The sequence below is a fragment of the Pempheris klunzingeri genome, chromosome 1, assembly GCF_042242105.1.
Source record: "Pempheris klunzingeri isolate RE-2024b chromosome 1, fPemKlu1.hap1, whole genome shotgun sequence".
NCBI classification, from domain to species: domain Eukaryota; kingdom Metazoa; phylum Chordata; class Actinopteri; order Acropomatiformes; family Pempheridae; genus Pempheris; species Pempheris klunzingeri.
In genome coordinates, this window is record NC_092012.1 from 29,239,412 (window position 1) to 29,256,815 (window position 17,404).

The 17,404-nt window shown below is 40.5% G+C and overlaps 1 protein-coding gene across 1 annotated transcript in view; it reads left to right on the forward strand.

Moving 5' to 3' along the window:
* Positions 1-17,404, forward strand: part of adamts17 (ADAM metallopeptidase with thrombospondin type 1 motif, 17) — a 103,299-nt gene that overhangs the window by 9,723 nt on the left and 76,172 nt on the right. Inside the window, exons 3-6 of the mRNA XM_070834155.1 lie at positions 2,056-2,212; positions 13,328-13,500; positions 14,714-14,797; positions 15,156-15,313. Of these exons, the coding sequence (XP_070690256.1) occupies positions 2,056-2,212; positions 13,328-13,500; positions 14,714-14,797; positions 15,156-15,313 (572 nt within the window). The remainder of the gene's footprint in view (positions 1-2,055; positions 2,213-13,327; positions 13,501-14,713; positions 14,798-15,155; positions 15,314-17,404) is intronic.

Genomic DNA, 17,404 nt, shown 5'->3' on the forward strand with positions numbered 1-17,404 from the left:
AGGATTCCTCTGGCTTCTGGTACTGATTCTGTGGTGACACAGATGGTGTTTGTTAAGTAACAGATCAAGCACGGGTTTTTTACATATCTGTTAATGCACAAGTTGAACAAATGAGATATAAACATGCTGACTATGATCTTTAGCGGCGTTGGAAGCTATTTCATTTCACTTTAGAGTTTTTTTCTAAGTAGCTGTGTGTCTCTTGCAAAAAGGCATTATACATGGGTTAGAAGGAGTACGATTTTCAACAAAAATGAGCCGTCTCAATCATCACTCATGACCCATTAGAAGTGTGTTGTGTTGCCTTTATCTGCACAGACTCTGCCTTCTGCCTCTATTCCTTATTTTGCTGTGTTTGGCATGTTTCAGGGTATCGGCCTAAACCAATGCCTAAGATCAACTAAAATTTTGTCAAACCTATCGGCAATCTCACGACTGGACTCAATGAAAATATAAATGATCGCCCAAGTATGTCACAAAAAAAACAACTATATGAATGGATGGAGTATGTGTCAGTGCGGGGAATGACTAAAGAACACACACACACACACACACACACACACACTCACTGATTAAGAGCTAAGACTGGGAAGTGTTCAGTTATCAGTTTATTATTACTTGCCACGTTATGCCATTGGTCAATTTGCTGTGAGCAAACTGGAAATGATTTTATAAGAAATATGACCCCAGTTGACCTGATGGTGTCGCTATAATTAATGTTCAAAAATGAAAACTTTGAAAGGCCATCCCTCCAACACTGTGAGTCAGATTGAGTTGGTATCTCACACACATATCCAACTCGACTTACTCTCCAAAAAGGCTCTTGGACAATAAAGGCCACCATGATGTAACATCTGCTTTTTAGATTTCGAATGGATCAACACCAAATTTGGTCTACAGCCTTGTTGGATTGAGCATCTGTTTTCATTGACCAATCCTGATTCAGCTCATGCACTATTTCCATACTCACCAAGTTTCATTCACATCCAATAATAATAGGAAGCAACACTTTGATCAATGATGCATGTCGCTGTGGCTTGTCACATTATAAATTTGTGAAAATCAATACTTTGACCATCTTCAAATCTCACCTCAAAACCCACCTGTTTAAACAAGTCTACTCACTGTAACATCACTCTGCAGATCTCCCACCCCTTGGTTTTTTAAATGTTTTATTTTTTTTGACTTTTTAACTTGCTTTTTCACTGTTTGTTTTTAACTGTGTGTTGTACGGTGTCCTTGAGTGCCTTGAAAGGCGCCTATAAATAAAATGTATTATTATTATTATTATTAAAATAACAACTTATCAAACATCCCACAAAACCTGGATCAATTGTAGCAAGAACAGCGCGTAATAATAAATAGTAATAAAAGCATGGTCAATTGCAATAAGCCATTAACGATTAAATACAGTTAAAGCTTTTACTTTTGCAAGTTCATCTTGGAGCTAATGAATTTACTATAATGTAGACAAGATGTCATTTACTATTTCTTTCCCCTGCATACATTGTAGTGATGAAACAAGTATGTGATTGGTGTCAACAGAAAGAAACTCTCAGCTGCGTGAAGCCTGAAAACTGCTCATTGCTGCTTGCGGCTTTAATTTTGGATCATTAGAACTACTTGCTTCTGTTGACCATAAAAGTTTTAAACTCGGTATCGCTGCTCGCAGCTACATTTCTAATTGTGTTTTGCAGGTGTTGTTCTAGTGCTTGTGAATTGCAATCTCATCACACAACCGATACAAGAACATCTCAGAAAACAGGCAAATTTACACAAAATGGTACATTAGATTCTTGCATAGTGCCAAACAAGACACTGATATTTTTCTTATTGTATACTATAAAATGATGGGATTGGAATGGAACTATTAAATCATTTGATGATCATAACAAATAAAACAGAAGCTACAGCAAAATATTGTACATTTCTTCATGATGCTGCTGTAAGACTCCATTCACCATTTTCCCGGCTCTTAAAAGTTTACTTTTCTTTACTTTAAATCCTCTACTTTAAAGTCTCCTCATCTTGTACATGTCTCTGTTTTGTGCACAGACAGGGCTCATCCAGATTGGGGAGGACAGCCTTTTTATTCAGCCGGTGGATGAAAGTGATCCGTCGCAGTCTTTCTCTGGACTTAAACACCGGCTAATGCGACAGCGACGCTCTGCTCCCGATGCTGGCCAGCCCAACTACTGTGGGACTGTGCAAGGTGAGTAACAGGAGATGTGATTATGGTCACACAGATCAATGTTTGCTGAGGCCATGGAAAAAGAGACGGCAATTATATAGTATTTTTTAAATGTTGTAAACATGAAATATAGTAAGAGGTTTTGTGTGCAAGTTCATCTGCAAACTAACCACGGGAGGCAACTGGATTCACGAGATTACCATCACGAAGGCCTCCAAGTTATACGTTTCTTGCCGAACTACAGCAGTTTGGATCAGTCAGCCCAAGCCATAGGTAGGGCTCTGGTCTGATGACAGCGTTCGAAAACAACAATGTTATAATCTTCAATGTAGATGCTGCTAAAGCATCAGATATATCTTAACTTGAAAGTGTTTCTGCATTGAAAGAAGAGCAACCAATGGCAATGAAGGTTTTTTCTTGATCTGAGTGGTTGAGGTTAACCTGTGTTAGACAGTAATAGAGAGATGGTTCAATCAATCACCTGTATTAAGTAAGTTTTTTTTTTTTTAACTTGCCTGCCCCTTGACTAACAGTTTCCATGGATGATTTCCCAGCTGGTTCTGTGCAACAAACCATCTGGTATGTCAGGTCATCTGTACACATCTTCATTTAAATGCCATGCATGCAGCATTTTGTGCAGTGTTCAAACATGCACTCCCTGATCTTGTTGTAACATTCAACAGCAGTGGCAGATGCTAACCTTTTCCCATAGCCCACTGTAGGTTTTGTTTTAAAATTGCTCAAAAGAAGTCAAGAAATGTGAGCAGTAAGATGATCGGACAGGTTGGAAACAAACCCCCGGGTTTGACAACTGTATTTGGGTGAGAAAACAGAGGTGAAAGGTAAAATGATACCCAAACTGTCCATTGTAAACATCCATGACAGTTTACAGACCCATTTCCTGCTTCAGCTTACTCTACTTACTGTAGTAGTGTGAACACTGTTTTCTTGTTCAGTTGCATTCAATTTAAGTTTGACCTCTAAATAAATTGGTTTAGATCATTAGGACAAACTGTTGGTTTGCTCCAACCTGTCTGATCGTCTCACAAAAATCTTTGTTGAACGACTGAACAGCTGCTATGCTTTTGTTTTACGTGTTTTGTGTCGCACAATTGAACTTTTCCTATATCGTGATTTAAAAACACATTCTTACACTTGGAACTTTGCTGATACAAGAACGATTTGTGTATGAAAACATTGGTATCTTTTCGCCTCATACATATTGGTGAAATTACAGTGGATGGGATTGCTTTGATTGATTCATTTTACAGAACGTTCCTTATGCTCACCTCAAACACCCTGTAACATTTCAAATGCCTCTGCAGTGATGCGCTCGCAGAGAGCCGTGTGAATGAACCACTGCCTACCTCTCCGCCCTCCTGGCTGAAATGGGCCCATTGAACATCTCAAGGAAGCAGTGCAAATAAATCATGGGTTTCAGAGCAACATTTACTGCTATCTGATATGCTTTGATGTTCATTCAGCTCCAGTGCGTTGTAAGAGAGGCTGCTTGGAATGCAGATGTTTCCTTATTTAATGTGTATCTCCTGCAAAATTCTTGTTGGAACCTGCTGAGCCACTCACTGTTAACGCTATCAAACACAGAGCACACCCTCCCTGCACTTTTACATTAATAACGTGCATATTTTCCCAACCCTTGGCGTCTCTTTGCCAAGATCATAGATTTTTGTCGTGAGAGGAATTCACATAGTGAGGATTCCATTTTCCTGTTTTTTTGAATATGGCAGTTGTTGCTATGTGGAGCACACCTGAACACAGGATCCAGTCAAAGGCACTAATGGTCAGCTTGGGAAGTCATGGAAAAGTTCAAATAATTGCAGATTGGAGTTATCCAAACATTTTCTCAGAGGCAGAATCAATGAGAGAAGTCACAGAACCATGTTACACAGCCTGAAACCTGAATTAAAAGTTTGCTGCAGGTCTTCTTCCTAAACTACTACATTCGCAGAAGATATCTGCTAAAGTTCTGCAGACCTACTTAAGTTACTGCCAAAATGTCCATGAAAAAGACACTGACCCACAGACCCACTGTCTGATCTCAAGTAGTTGTGTGAAAAATTAAATAGTGAGCTCAATAACATTGAAACCCTGCTTTCTTTCTCACCTTCACACTCCAGGTGTGCTACCTGTGTAAAGTAGGCGTGAATGTTGGATTGTCAGTTTTGGAAAGTTACAGGAATTATCAGACACAGTCTCTAATTCCAGTGTCAGAGACTTGCAGGGGGAGGGAGTTTCAGATGCTGTTTGATGTTCTGACAAGCACTTCAGTGGAAACATACTGTTGCCTTAAGTAACATTAGCCTAGTTAGCAAGGCAGCTGATAAGTAGCCTCAGCAGCCTCGCCTCTGTCACTTCCTGTCACCTGAGACACACCATGTTTGTTGTCAGCTAGCTTCGATCACAGTGGCGACATATTATATATATATATATACACTGTTGCCCATAAAGTTGGAATAAAATGTTTTTTACCTCTTCTCATGAAATGATTGTGACAATGTGATTTATTCTTGATAAATAAAGTGTATATCTTCTCAACTTTATTGATCAAACTCTTCCAAACATATCACAGTGAAACTTAAACCACAATTATGGGCAACAGTGTATATATAATATAAGTAACAAAAACATGTAATAATACCAGACTTGAATGCAAAGACTTGAGTGATCAAACTTATGTGACATATCCAGATACACATCATAGGTTAATACCAGGGTGTATAATACACGCTGTAGTAACAGTTACCAGGTTAGCTAGTTAATCTAAATAACTGATTTTAAGTTAGACTGACTAACCGGAGAAAATGTATTCACATTGGCTGTCCATGTGATACAACACTCCCATAAGTGGCATAACAAATTCTTTGGTTAATGTGACTGGCGGAGTTGTGATAAAGGGAAAATAACAATCTTGAAACAGTTAAAGCCGTCATGATTGACAAGTTGAAATGAACTCTTTCTCCTTGAACCTCCAACTGCTCCAGTGGAGCTGCTCAGTGCTTATCAGATCAGACTGTGGCTGTTCTGGCCAGTGTACGGCGCGAATGTCTCAGTGTCTGCAGAATGCAGCTACTTTGTGCTCCGCTTGTACCACAGCTCCATCAGCTCTCTGTTGCGCTTCCGTTATCCACCTGAAGTGTTCAGCAGACGCATTTTTCAATATATATTTTTCAAAGAGTTGTTGTGACAACATTTTTATGAGTTTTTAAAACAGATGGGGAGAAAAATTGCTGCCATTTTATGAAAGACGTGCTAACAAATACTTGGTGCCTGAACTTTAACTGTCTGATCTTTTTCAGTATCTGTGTTCCCTGATAAGTGTACAGTACATTACCATAAGGAAAGTTGCTGCTTTATGTCTGGATAAAGACAATGTGAGAACCTTTGCTGACGTGACAGCTAGAATGGCACCAGGCTTTTGTGAATATACTGGCTAGTTGAGAAATGATAAATCGAACCCCTCCGCTAAGCAGAGAGACACAAGCAGACAGGCTGTTCAGCTGCAGAGACAGTGACTGTGCTGTGCCCAATCTGTCTAGTGTTATTATCCTGTTAGCTCACAGACAATTAAAACGTCTCTCAGATGTTCTCCACGTTTCCCCTGTGCACAGTCATTAACCAGAGCAGCCAGACCTTGAGAACTGAGCTGCACCCCCAAAGTTACATAACACCACCCGAGCTAAAGACCACCAGCACTTTTGACAACCTGTATAAATAAATTCTTTCCATATGTTCATAACTGGGGCATACACAATAAGTGAAACCTCCTCTTTAGAAGGAAAGAAGAAAAACCTGCAGAGCTGTGTGCGCCGAGCTGCAGCCCCTCTGTCTGTTTCTTTCCAGCCATTGTACGAAGGTTGAGCAGGGTTTTTCATGCGTTTTCCCGACACACAGTCCCAAATAGCTTCACGTTATACACTCCCATTCTGCTGTATGTGGAGATGTCTGCTGATGCTGAATGACTTGCGGAACTTTCTACAGCCTCTAATTGACATAATATCTAGTGCATGAAATCATAGTAGTTAAACTATTCCTTATTCTGCCTGGGAACTTCTTGAAACCCTTTTGAGGATGTCTGACATTACCAGCGGCATGCTTGGGTGGCCCCCAGGCCCAACACTGCGAGTGGTGGCAGCAGAGTGTTTAATGGGTGGGTGGGTCGTCCAGCTGTAGAGGCACAGAGGTGGTTAGACGACTCTACTAAATGTATATGCTGTACATATAAATGCTCCTGGAGTGGTGAGGTGAGATGGATGGAACGAAGTGCCAGATTATAAATTCCTCTGCATTCATGTCAGCTTGGACTCAGACAGACTCCTCTCCTCTCCTCTCCTCTCCTCTCTTCTCCTCTCCTCTCCTCTCCTCTCCTCTCCTCTCCTCTCCTCTCCTCTCCTCTCCTCTCCTCTCCTTCAAAGCTTCCATTTCCTCCCCAAAACCACATGGTCTCTGGAGAGAGATGCAAAATAAGGCAGACTTTATATCCATTAAGAATCAGCTCCACTTCCAGAGGAATTCACAACATGACAATCTCTCTCTCTCTCTCTCTCTCTCTCTTCCATGCATTCTTTGTACAGCAGCAGTCCAGTCTGCTTGGATGGAGCTAACTATGTCATATTGCATAACAGCCTGCAGGAGGATAAGGAGTGACTGAGCAGTTTTTTTTTGTGGGCTTTACCCTCTGAACTTCTTCACAAAAATGTTTTTATGGCATTTACAATCAAATATACAAATGTGTGTTGGTATAATATATATATTTATACAACAGTTTAACTAATGCCAGTTTGAAAAAGCTCTAAATTCACATTTATAACAAAATTTTATTGAGAATCAGCTTATGTGAACACAGAAAATAGGCAGCCTGTTTAGCTTTTTTTAATTCTACAACCATGTCCAAATGGGAGTGAACACCTTGCCTCTCACACAAACAAAGCAACATATCAGTGTGACCATAAAGAAGCCCAGAGCAGAAAAAGAGCTCACTGTTGGTGGGTTTGTTAGGGAGAGATGGTAGATGAAGGGTCAAAGAGGATAAAGGTTTCACTTATTGGGGATGTGAATGATTCGTGAATGGGAGCTGATGAGTGGTGAATGAAAAGGTGATAGAATGGAGTTGGCAGTGGTGGCCAGAGAGGAAGGCAGGGTTACATCTGTCACGATAGTGCACTGGAGAGAGTGCAGTCTGAAGAAAACAAGCTACGGGTCTGCATGGCAATGGAATGTGGATTTAGACGTCCTGTCCAAGCTTTTATTGAATCCAGCATTGTATGGCTGCTCTGTAACATGTTCAGACCCAGATGATGATCACTGCTGAGGCGGTGGTGTGATATATTAGTCGGCCTGTGATAGTGTTAGCAGTGAGGTGTTTTGGAGACAACCATTTTTTTGCTCCAAGAAATTTCAAAATTTCAACTTAGCTTAACCTTCAAAGGAGCTCTGCGTGTGCAAGTGTGGTCATTGAAGGGACTGAGTTTCCCCCTCACAAAAGTATCAAGTGTGGAAAAATAATACATTCAGTCCTTAACTTGCTGCTCCTGACCACTGAACTAGGAGACTTTTTAATTATAATTCTTACTGCAGTGGTTCAGTCCTGTCTCCATTAATGAAATTCCTGCTCCATGAATGGAATCTGAGACTGTCACCCAGTCAACGGGAAAAGCCCAAAGGAAGTTAAAGCAACAGTGAAGCCCAGGCATCTGCCTCCTTCATGGCTGGAGCACCTCACCTCTGCTCCCTCTGGTCCTGAGGATGTACAGTTGAGTGTGACGAATCACCCTCATGATTTTCTCTTAAAAGGAACCTGACCTGCAGGTCCTCATATACTTTGTCATCTCCATGCACCGTTTGTAGTTTTTGATTAAAGCTGTTTGAATCAGGATAAGAGGGAAAACTTTGCAAGTCTGCACAAAAGGACAGAAACAGAAAAAAACAAGACAAGTAAAAACATCAAACCTGTGCACGGGTAGCTAGTGAGGGAGAACCCCTGCAGAACCCTACTCGGATCTTAATTTGGAACCTCGGCTTGCAGATTTTACCTATATTTTATTGTTACAGTACAAGATGCTGTTACTGGTTTATCGTTTTTTTCCGTTAACATCAGTCCCAGCACATGTACTACTGGTAAAAAGATATGTTTTAGATCTAGGGGATTTAATTACCAATTAACCCTCTGGCTATACCAGTTTGATTACCTTGATTGCTTCTAGATTGCGTGCTTGGGCCAGTCCACTACGGTCCTCTTGTTGAGTTAACCATGCACTGAGCTTGAAGATGGTTTCAGTTCATTTAGGCTTACAAATAGATGCAGAAAGAAACTAAACCAAGATACTTCAGGAATGAGGGTTATCATTCATTGTCCATCACGGTCTCCACAAACAAAGCTGTGCTCTCTGCAGCACGCCACTTTTTTCTTCTACTTTCTCAACCTCTGACTGTGACATCTCAAAAGTGTCTTATCCTCAAATAGCCCTCTTCTGTTTTCCATGCAAAAAACTTCTTCAACATGACAAGCATCCTTTGTCAAAGGTTCTTGCATAAAAGAAAAAAATGATACTAAATGCAAGTTCTAAAATGTACAAATGTACCAATGGCTATAAGGCTCTTAAGGTTTATGCTCTTTAGCTCTTTAGGCTCTTTAGTTTACTGCTATTTGTTTTCCTTTAGTAAGGGAGAGTTACTGTAGGGTCCTAAGGTGCACTATCCTTATGCAACTTTGATCCAGCAGTTTCCTCCCATTTTTAATGAAGGCTGGATGTAATGTAAGTGTTGGACACAGAGATGAAATTAAAATCCGTTTTCCAATGCAACTGCTCAAGAGAGCAAACAATGGATTTCCTGGATGCTGGACTACCCCTTTCTCAAAATGTTAAGAGTGTTCCTATTTTTGTTGGAGTCTGGAATTTTCCACAGTCATGTATACCTGCCCAGAAATCAGAGGCAAACACAGCAGTAGAGAGAAAACCCATTCTATCATAATTTACGTGCCCCTTTTCTTTGTGCAGTAGTGGTGACTCATGTAGGTAGACATTCACCTAGGAGTCATGATGATATAAATCCATATGTATCTTGGCTGTTGTCAAAGCAATGCAGGTTATGTTAAGACGAAATCTTTATGTTGAAAAAGCACACACATTTTTTAGAATATTGCCTTTCGTTCTTTAGTGGAAGTTCACATTTTGACTGTCATCTGAAAATCTCTTAACAACAGTAATTACTTCAGGCGTGAGCAGCAGCAACAGTAGCAGCAGCAGCAGACCCAGTCATTGTATGAGGCAATGTTCTCCCACAAAATGCTGAGCAGGCAGAGTCATTGTTCCCCTGTGGTGCTGGTGTTGGTTTCACAGTTCAAAGCACTGTGTTATGTGTCCCTGTGTGACTCAAACACATCCTCTCTCCTTTATTATTACAAGCTTTTCCTCTCCAAACATAGAGCAGCTCTCTGATCCTTGCCAGGGAGTCTAATTTTTCTGCCTGGGTGGGATATGTAGCAACTTTTATGGGCCCACTAGCTCTCAGCTGTCTCTTCTGTAAGCATGGGTTCTGTTGTCGGGGTACTTTATTACAAAGTTTGAGTCAAGTGTCATCTGCTTCTTCCTTTATTCAATATTTGTCTGCTTGAATTTGTCACCTGTTCCGCCCGGACCTTGGTGGTCAGCTGACATGTGGTGGCCCGCGCCCTATGTCTGTTCCTGTATTAACTGCAGCAGGACTTGAAGAAATACCTAACACACCTGCCTGTATCCCTCAGTGGTCTAACTCTAACCCTTAACAGAGTTGTTTTAGTCACCTAAATTTAATCAAACCTTAACACAAAGGCGGCAGATAAAGAAACCCTCATATGACGTGTTTTTGAAAACAACCTATTTCGTCACGGAGCTTTTGATGACTTGTTGAGTTAATTCCAGACATTTAAAGTTGGATTTGATAGACTAACATGAGCAAGCATCCCCAGAAAGACGGTTGCGTTCATTCTTGCGGGGCAGGCCTGAGACATAAGTGAACTTAGTGGTTGTCATGTCCATGTGGGCCCTTCCTGACAAATTACACCCTTCGATCATTGTTTTGTCTTTACATTTCAATATTTGCTGTCAGAAAACTCTGAACGAATGTTTAACAGATAATTTGATGATGTGGCGACTTTCTCTGCACTGCTGTGTGTCAGATTCTGCTTTCGGTTCACTTTTCTGTGAGTAGGTTAAGCTTTCAAGTTACGTTATTTGACGGTTTATTATGCAACCTTATTATAATGATCTTACTTAAATGAAAGCTAACTGTGAAAAATGTTTGACTTTTTGAAAATGAATACCGAAGCATAGAAAATATAGTTTGCCTGCAGACTGCACACCACTACATTTGCAGCCTCCAATCTGCCAGAATGGAGTGACTCAAGAAGTACTGCAAGTGTAGAAACTCATATGTGACATGCAAAGCTTTGATACAGTATGTATGCAACAATACATGGATTATTCTGCCTGATTGGCTTCCAATGCATTGGGGCCTTCTTAGTTCATAGTTGGTTGGGAGTCAGTGTCTTTGGTGAATCCATTATGCAGTGTTACAGGGAGTCCTCACGCTTGTGCTGCATTGTCACAGGCCTATCAGAGCTTCTCTGAGAACAAAACATCTATCAGTCACATTTGTACACTCCAGGAAACAAGCTAAACAGACACCAGATGGGCCAAACAATACAAAGCTCATTCCAAGCAAGAACTTGGCCTCTTCAGAGGTGGCTGCTGAGTGCCTGAAGTAAGCAGTCCCAGATTGACACTGGAGCCCCCAGTTTGCTCAATACACAGTGGAATGTTAAAACCTCTTAACAAGCCGACTTAATATCAACAGCAATCATGTTGATGATTAGAAAGATAAATGGATTGATGCACCGGAGACCTGACTTCAGTCTTAGTCAGGTATTTCAAGAGCTCATTGTTGTAACCAATGGAGTATTGACTGACTCAGTTAATAAGGACTGCTTAGTAATGGTAATGGTGATTGATTTCACATTCTTATGAATTAGGGCTTGGTAGCGTTAGAATTGTTTTGATACTGGTCTCAATATGATGCCTGAGTTCCAATTACATTACATACTTTTGCAGAGTATAAACATACCTTTATAAATTTCATTAAAAAAGTGAAACTTGTCATAAATGGCCAACTTGAACTGTGAAGTGTCACCTTAAATAAAGAATACATGATGTAAATCCTTTCATTTGACCCAATCAAAAGTATTATACCTGTTTAAATGCCCACAATTGAGGACAAAAAGTATTGAGAGAGCGGTGTGATGTCATAATGTGTTGCACTCGGCTGTCATCTCCGTGTCACCTGGAATTATGTTCAAATTGGACACACTTTGGTGATTGATTTGATTTGGTGATTGATGCAGAGCAGGAAGCAGTATGGAGGCCAGGCTGGTGGATCAGTGTGACTTCATGTTTCCATAGAGTTTTCACAAAAGAATTAAAAAAAAGCTCATAAAGATAGTGTTCACATTTTTTTTTTTATTATTAAAGCAGCATTTCCATAACCTCAATCATACTCTAGTTGTCACACACAGAAAATGTAGAAATGATTTTAAAGAGGCTGTAATCTGGAGCCTGCAGAATCATCCGCAGATAAGTAGTTTTTGATGGATGAGAGAAGTCCAAACCCTGCCCACCTCAGCACTTCACTAATCACTGCATGATTGCTCCAGTGCCAGTGCAAGAAAGGACGATTCGGACTCAGTCAGACAGTTCAACGGGTGCTTTGTTTGAAGCCTACTGAGACTTTGGACTCATCTCTCTTTCTTTCTCCTCCCATGGGCTGGGGGTGCTGATGCTGTTCATGTTCCAGTTTAATGTTAATTTTTTTGTACTGGACTGGACACAATTTAGAATGTACTCAAATTCCATTCCCTGTCCCACACAGCACACAGGGCTTCTGTAGTAGTGTTGTGTATATATAGCGTCAGCATACTACCTGTTTGTGAAGACCACTGGAGATGTAGTATTTCCTGGTTGTCGGACTCTGTACTGTCATGGCTATTTTGATCCTTGACCAAACTGTGGTTTTTGTTGAAATGCAAATGGTGTCTGTGGGAGTTTGCAGCACTACAAAAACTCAGAGCCGTGGCTAGAGCTCCCATAACACTACACAGCCCAGATAGAGCATTAAGAAATGGTTAGACCCCTCTTTGAGTCATAGCTCCCAGCCATTAAGATTAGAATTTTTAGGTGATCAGAAGTGTATCAGACAAGACAAGTGGCAAGATCCCTCATCAAGCTGTTGTGTTTGAGGAAAAACTAGATTTTAGTTAGGAGAGGTGGGAATAGACGTATAGTGCAAACTAATGTTCCGGGACTGTCTCAAGCCTCCAGGACTTCTAATATAATGTTACTGCCTGTAATATTACATCTGAATTAATTTTTCTATATTAAATTGCTCACTCATGCACTCTGCCCTTCTATTTAAATTCTGCTGCATTGACTTATTTTGGCCTATATTCAATAGCCACTTTATTAGTGTGCACTTGTACACCTGCTTGTTAATGAAAATATTTAATCAGCATGCAGACATGGTCAAAAGGTTCAGCTTATGTTCAGACCATCAGAATGTGGAAGAATTGTGATTTAAGTGACTTTGAGTGTGGAGTGATTGTGTGCTAGACAGAGTGGTTTACTGCTGATCTCCAGGCATTTCTCTGGAGTTTACAGAGAATGGCGCGAAAATGAAACATCCAGTGAGCACCAGTTTTGTGAAGATAAAAATTGTTTATGAGAGAGGTCAGAGAATGGCCGGACTGGTTCGAGCTGACAGGAAGGTGACAGTAACTCAAATAAGCACGTGTTACAATACTGCTATGCAAAAGAGCATCTCTAAAGCGGCAGAAGAGGAAACCGAGGCTTTGGGGAGGCCTGGAAAATGCTGCCTGGTCTGTAGAATATCAACTTCTGTTGCGGCATGCAGGTTGTAGGGTTAGAATTTGGCACAAACAACATCAATCCATGGAGCCTTCGCGGTGTAATGGTGTGACAGAATAAAAGAGAATCCTCATCCAAACAGAGGTGTTAGCAGGTGGATAGGAGACCTCTCGTGCAGTGTTTATAACCTTGATCCTCCTGGTTGTCTGCCTGTTTGTGTTAGGAAAGAAGAAGGAAAAGATGTCAAAAATCAGCGAGGAGGTTCGTGGCAAGAGAAATGCAATTCGCCTGCATGAAGCGTACACCGTGGAGACGGTGGTGGTGGCAGACTCTGACATGGTGCAGTACCACGGCGCTGAGGCGGCACAGAGGTTCCTGCTGACTGTCATGAACATGGTAAGAATCCCAGAAACAAATACAGTCACAGTCTGCTGACTTCTCCCCCACAGGTTTATAAAGGTTGTGTTTTATTATATATATAGTTTTCACAGAGTTGAAGTTTTTCTGCTGTTAACACAATTTAAATTGGTAAGCTTGGAAAAAAAAATATGAATTCATAAAGTATTAATAATGGAGTAAATGACTTTCTCTTTGTACTGTCACAATTTGAGCCATTAGTACCCACAAAGAAGTGGAGCTTCTTTTTACCAAAGAAATAGTCTCAAAGAAAAGTGATAATTCACATTTGTACTGTGATTATTATTTACTGGGTTTTCAGTGTCAACTCAGACTTTCCTTGCTTATCTGTGATGGGGGGGGGGGGGGGGGGGGGGGGGGTATTTTGGGGGAATTTTGCAGTAAATAGACTACCTTTACTTGTCTTATGTACATTTTTGCACAGAATGGGGAGTCACTGAAACTGAAATTTCTTTAGGAAGGAATCTCAGGAGCAATGAACATTTTCACTGTACATATGGGCATCCAATGGAACATCAATTCTTCTAACATAAATAGTTGTAATTAGGTCTAGGAATAGTTTATTTAGTTATTTTATTTATTTATTTAGTTACTGGCAGGACTGTCTTGGGCATGGTCCAAACATATGGACACACACACACGGACCAAACTGACAAGTCATTATTGACGTTCTAATTTTTTCAGCACTGTATTCCAATGTAACGTGGCATGTCTGCTTTGTCTTTTTTCAGTAAAACACAGTTGTATTTGTTCTTCTTTTGAAGTTATTTTGAAGGTTGAGTTTACTGCTCGAGTGGTTATGTGCATGCAGTACGTTTTATATGTGTGAGAAAGTGTGTGTAGCGTGCGTGTGTGTGTGTGTGTGTGGCCTTATTCCCATGGCTCCCTCTGCCTCCAGGCTCAACTGTTGCTGTCTTGATGGCATTACCACACCAGATTACTCGCCTTTCTGAGACAAATGCGCAGAGCCAGAGGAAAGCATGCAGACAAGTGCTGTGAATTATGTTCTACACTAAGATAACTCTGAAAAAAATAGCATTGTGTCTGTGGCTCGTGTCTAGTTTCTAAAGGATGTCATCGTAGAACTGGACCGTAAACACTCACTTAATACCTCTCTGATCATTTGTCTTTCCTTTGCATCTTTTCTCCCCTGCTGGTGAAGTCGGTACTAGTGTTGCTCCATCTCTTGCAGGTCTACAACATGTTCCACCATCAGAGTCTGGGAGTCAGGATCAACATTCGTGTCACCAAGCTGGTGTTGCTTCACAGCCGCCCAGTAAGCCTGACTTTTCACCCTCTTTGATCCCTCTTTAACTTTCTGTTGACCCTAATAACCTGACTGTCAGCAGATGCCGGCCCCACCCTGTGTGTGTGTGTGAGTGTCTGAGGAAGTTCATGCCCCTCTGGAAAGATATTCCTTTTTTTTACTTTAAAATGTTCTGTCCTGTGGACTTAACAAAAGATTCCCTGCCTTAATGTATGAGAAAAGTTTTATCTTACTTAGTGCAAAGTTTTCATGCACATTTCCCAAAAGCTCCTATCTTGATAATTCTTCTTTTTAAGCTTTGAATAGTTCTGTGACTCATGTCAACACCGTGAATTCAGATTAATGAAGCTCTTTATCTGTTCCTCAGGACAAGCTAAAGGTGGGTCATCATGGAGAAAGATCTCTGGAGAGCTTCTGTCACTGGCAGTACCAAGAGTTCGGGGGGCCGCGGTACCTGGGGACCAACCACGTTCCTGGTGGAAGAGATGACATCCTGCCAGTGGACACTGCTGTACTGGTCACCAGGTATGTAGGCCGCACTTCCTCAGATGACTGAATGAAAATGAATGATTAATGTATTATCTCAGCTCAGAATATGTTCTATGAACAAGAACTAACACAGTAATTCATTCATATTATTTTTAACCACTCTCCACCTAACCTAATAAACAATAAAGAATAATAAACCGAAGTTGCAGCACCGAAGATGGTCTGCATTTAGCAGCTGCTCCTCTGCCTCACTTGGATGATAGGCTTTGCATCAAGGCAGTTTTGCAGGTGGTAAAACTGCAGCTGGACTTTATGACGTCATCAAACGGCTTCACCTTTGTCCACGATTTTTCCATCTGTGTTGTCTGAACCAAAATGCTTCCACACATGACTTCTCACATGCTTTGGTGTCATGATTAGATGTCAAACACGGCTAGCTTTGTTTTCTCTGTTTTGCATTTGCAAAGACATGAATGATCAATTTTTTTTTCCTTGTGGTGAACTTGTAGTTTGAAATTTAAATAAAAAGTGAAGTTACTCAGAGAAACCAGGTTATGCAGGTAACTGGAACATGTGTTTTTATGCACTGTAGTAAACTGTGCAGCGGCAGATCTGTAATGAGATTTCTATCCCTACCTTCAACCTTTTCTCTTTTCTTTCTACTGTATCTGTGTCAGATCAGACTCAGAATTAGCAAAGAGAACGCAGACGGACCACAGCCTTTCCTCACCACACAAATCTGTCTGAATTTTACAAATAGTCAATTATTTCAATTTCTAGATGCTACTTTGTGTTAGTCTCAATTTCATTAGTTATTTTTATTATTCTAAATACAAGTTACGATGTAATTACCTCATCCAGCTGCTCAGACTTATTTTTCCCTGTCTGAAGCATTTGCCACGCACATGCTTACTTTACAAACCGGGACACCTGCATACATGGCCAAGAAATCAGCGCTCTCCAGGAGGAATCAAGCTGGGGAAATGAGGTTTCTCTAATTTTTAGAATGTTTATTTGATGTTTAAGAAATCAGTTTACTGGAGAAAGCCAACAGCAACTCCACTCTGTTTAAGTGTGTGTGACCACAGTGATATCAATAGATGCTCAGCTAATTTGATTAATTGCTAAATTGCTCTGGAGCAGCATCCAAGTGCCATGCGTGTTTGTTTTTGCAATTAATTTGTATTTTGGTTCTTTGCCACATATAGTGGTCAAGGGATTTTTGGTGTTAGGGTTAGAACTATGTGGTGCAAAACCCTCACAGCCTGCAAAAGATAACTTTGCACCCATACACCAAGCAATTCAGTACAAGTTAAATAAGCACCAACCAAGCAGTGGTGGAAGAGATATTAACATCCTTTGTGCAAGCAAAACGATTATTCCATAATTTATAGATTCTGAATATTTTTACTTTGGCAAAAGCAGTTATTGTAGTTAGATACACTAAAAAGTATTAGTGGGCATATACACTGCTGCCCATAAAGTTGGAATAAAATGTGTTTTACCTCTTCTCATGAAATGATGACAATGTGATTTATTCTTGATAAATAAAGTGTATATCTTCTCAACTTTATTGTTTTATTTATAACAACATTGATCAAACTCTTCCAAACATATCACAGTGAAACTTAAACCACAATTAACCTTTGAAACTGTATTCAGGCTTTAACAAAATTGGGGGTATTGAACAATTATTCCAACTTTTTGGGCAACAGTGTGTGTAGTCTTGGCTAAATGAGCTTGTGGGACATGGGTAGTGAAATGTGTCCTTACTATCAATCCGACAAATTGGGACTCATAAAACATTTTATTTCATTGTATTTTACTCCTCTGTCCCTCTTTGTATTGTGATTGACTTTCTGTCCCCTCTTTCTTGTTCTCAGTTTATCACAAAGAGTAATGCACGCTTGCTAAAACAGGTTTGCATGAAGTCTGTGTGCTTGCTTTGATGCAGTGGATCTCTCCACTAACACAGATACAGCAAAATATGTGTCAAGTAAAAGCGAGAGGTGGAAGCAACAACAAAGACGGTGATTTTCAAACAATTCATTGATCGACTGTGCCCTCGATTGTGTATTTCCCAGAGCCGTGTAAATGTGACAGGCCTTTTGTCATAGTCAGTCTTTA